Source organism: Apaloderma vittatum, unplaced genomic scaffold, assembly GCF_000703405.1.
Source record: "Apaloderma vittatum isolate BGI_N311 unplaced genomic scaffold, ASM70340v1 scaffold31326, whole genome shotgun sequence".
NCBI lineage: Eukaryota > Metazoa > Chordata > Aves > Trogoniformes > Trogonidae > Apaloderma > Apaloderma vittatum.
In genome coordinates this window covers 5084-7490 of record NW_009720569.1, presented here as the reverse complement: position 1 = coordinate 7490, position 2407 = coordinate 5084, and the positions used below count along the sequence as shown (strand labels likewise).

At 58.7% G+C, this 2407-nt stretch overlaps 1 protein-coding gene across 1 annotated transcript in view; it reads right to left on the bottom strand.

Annotated features, from left to right (window-relative positions):
- Window positions 1–2064: 2064 nt before the first annotated feature.
- DUSP15 (dual specificity phosphatase 15) overlaps window positions 2065–2407 on the bottom strand; it is a gene marked incomplete at its 5' end in the record, with an annotated part of 4205 nt that continues 3862 nt past the window's right edge. The window contains one exon of the mRNA XM_009871060.1: window positions 2065–2277. Within this exon, the coding sequence (XP_009869362.1) occupies window positions 2065–2277 (213 nt within the window). The remainder of the gene's footprint in view (window positions 2278–2407) is intronic.

The window sequence follows — 2407 nt, the reverse complement described above, 5'->3', positions numbered from 1 at the left end:
CTGGCAGATAATCGTAGCCGCCGGCTCCTTAGCCAGCCCCAGCCCGATAGGATAATCCATTATCAGCCGAGGGTTTAATCTCGTGTGACAGCCGTGTGGTGATGTGCGGGACCCACGGGATCTAATTACCCCAGCATTGGTGAAGATGCTGAGGAGCTGGTTTCCCAGTCCTGCTGCTCCCTGCACAGGAAAAGCGAAGCTGCTTAACCCTTAAACTTTTCATGCAGAAGCGAGCTTCAAAAGGAAGTCAAACATTAACTCACAGCCAACCTTGCCCTCGTCTGGGTTTTTCCAGTTGTGCAAACCAGATCAGACGAAAGAAATACATTTTGCTGTGCCATGGAGCTGTGCTGGAGGTGCCAGTGTTCAGTGTAGGACCTTGACATAGGGTTACAGCGTGAAAGGGGAAACCCTGGGTGCAAACGTCTCTGCACATCCGTTTCCTGGCATGGGGCTGATGGGAGGGTGCAGATGTCCACAAGGCTCACATCCATCCTGAGTGCGTGGCGCTGGTGCCAAAGGGTGCCAGAAAGCCCTGGACTTGGGGGGAGAGAGTGGGGAGAGCAGCTTGGTAGGAGCTGGGAGGAGTGGGGGACCCTCAGAGGAGGGTGCTTGCCACAGCCACGGCCTCCATGGAGGGGTAATTACTGACGGGCATGCCCTGTCCCACCCTGGTGTCTCCTGGAAATGATGAGGGTGAAGGTGCTCCCTGCTTCCCGGGAAGTGCCTTCACTCTGGAACCCCACACCCGGCATGCCATCACATGCAGAGCTGGAAACCTCCCTACAGGCTTCTGTCCTTGTCCCTGCCTGGCTCCCGGGGCACATCTTCCCCCCTGGGAGAGAGGTGGCAGGGACAAGGGAGACCCCAGAAGCACACTCTGGCTCCCAGCAGGGAGATGCTGATGACCCAGCTGAGCACCCCCAGCACCCTCCCCACCTGAGACTCTGCCCCAGTTAAAGGTGTTAATAGGACAGGTCTGGGGAGAAGATGGGGCTTGTGATATTCAGCTGCTAGTAGGCTCCCAGTGCTCCCAGTAGCTGAAGCCAGCATGACCTGGTGCTCCCAGACCTCGTGAGTGGAAAGGCTGCAGTGAAACAGGTTCCATGTGAGTGCTTGCCTCTCCTGGCGCAGAGCCTGTCCCCACAGAGGGCCCTGCCGTGGCACCTGGGTTTCTGGCCTCCCTTGTAACCTCTCCACAAGGCAGCAGAGGGGGCCCTGTCCAGGTGTGCCGGTGTCCCCAGCTCACTCCTTCCTCAGCAGCAGCCTCGGGACCTGTCCCACACTAGGACCTTCCTCCTCAGCATCCCCGTTCTGATCCAGCCGTCACAGCGGAGTCACACAGGGCCCCAGGCAGACCACTGAGAATGGGTGTTTATTACTGGGGAGGCGTAAAAAGTCTTCAAGCAAAATGGCTTAAGGCTCTGCTTTAGTGAGGTCTGGCCAAGTTAAACGCTTAGTTCCCACCTTTTAAAGATTGTGCCCTGGGATGGGTGGGAATGGGGTGCGATGGACTGCTAAAGCTACAGTGCTCGCTCAGGGCTTGTGCTTGTCCAGGCTGGAGCTGGACCCTTTCCTGGGGGCTAGTGCGGTGGCATCACCTGCTAATGTACCCACGTGTCCCTGCTCCGTGGCCCTCCCTCTTGGCTCCGGGAGCTTGTGCTGCTGGTGGGAAAACTGCTCCGAGGGGAGCACCAGCTCTCCTGCACCCTGTGCGGGTGTCTAAGTGCTAAAGCTGCTGCTGGCATCACCCAGGCGCTGAGAGACCCTCTCTGTTACTCTGCTCCATGCAGGAGCCTGCAGTGACCTGGGGGCATCTCTCACCCACTGTCCCTGATATGCAAAGGGTGAAGAGCCTGAGCCCACCGAGCACTGCAGAGCCCGGCAGGGCATGGAAATCCCCCAGCGGAGAGCCAGGACAGAGGATGGCACGTTCACAACCTAGAAGAGAAGAAGAAGCTGGGCTTGGTGTGGCTGCCCCATGCAGTGCTCCCCCGCTGCGCTGCAGCTCCTTCGTCTCTCCCAGGCTGTTGGGTGATTCTTGCTGCTCTCCCTTGTCTGGGGTCACTTCAGACAAGCTGGGATGCAGGAGAACGTCCTCTTCACCCGCAGCAGGAAGGGAGTTGTGCTCCTCATGTCTCTGGCTCTTGGGACCAGTCCTTGCAGAGCTCCTTCTGTCCTGGACGATCCGCCTCTCCCTGCTGGCAACAAGGCCAGGATTTCTTCCTCGTCGTTGAAAGGGGACGTCCCATACCTCTGCTTCAGGTGCCTGCGGACCTGGGGAAGGAGGGAGAAACCAACTAAGGTGCCTGTTTCCACAGGCAAGTCCAAGCCTGCCAGTTAGGAGAGCTGGGGAGCAACCCAGTCCCCTGAGGACTTGTCCTCGCTCTGAGACCCACGGGCCGGC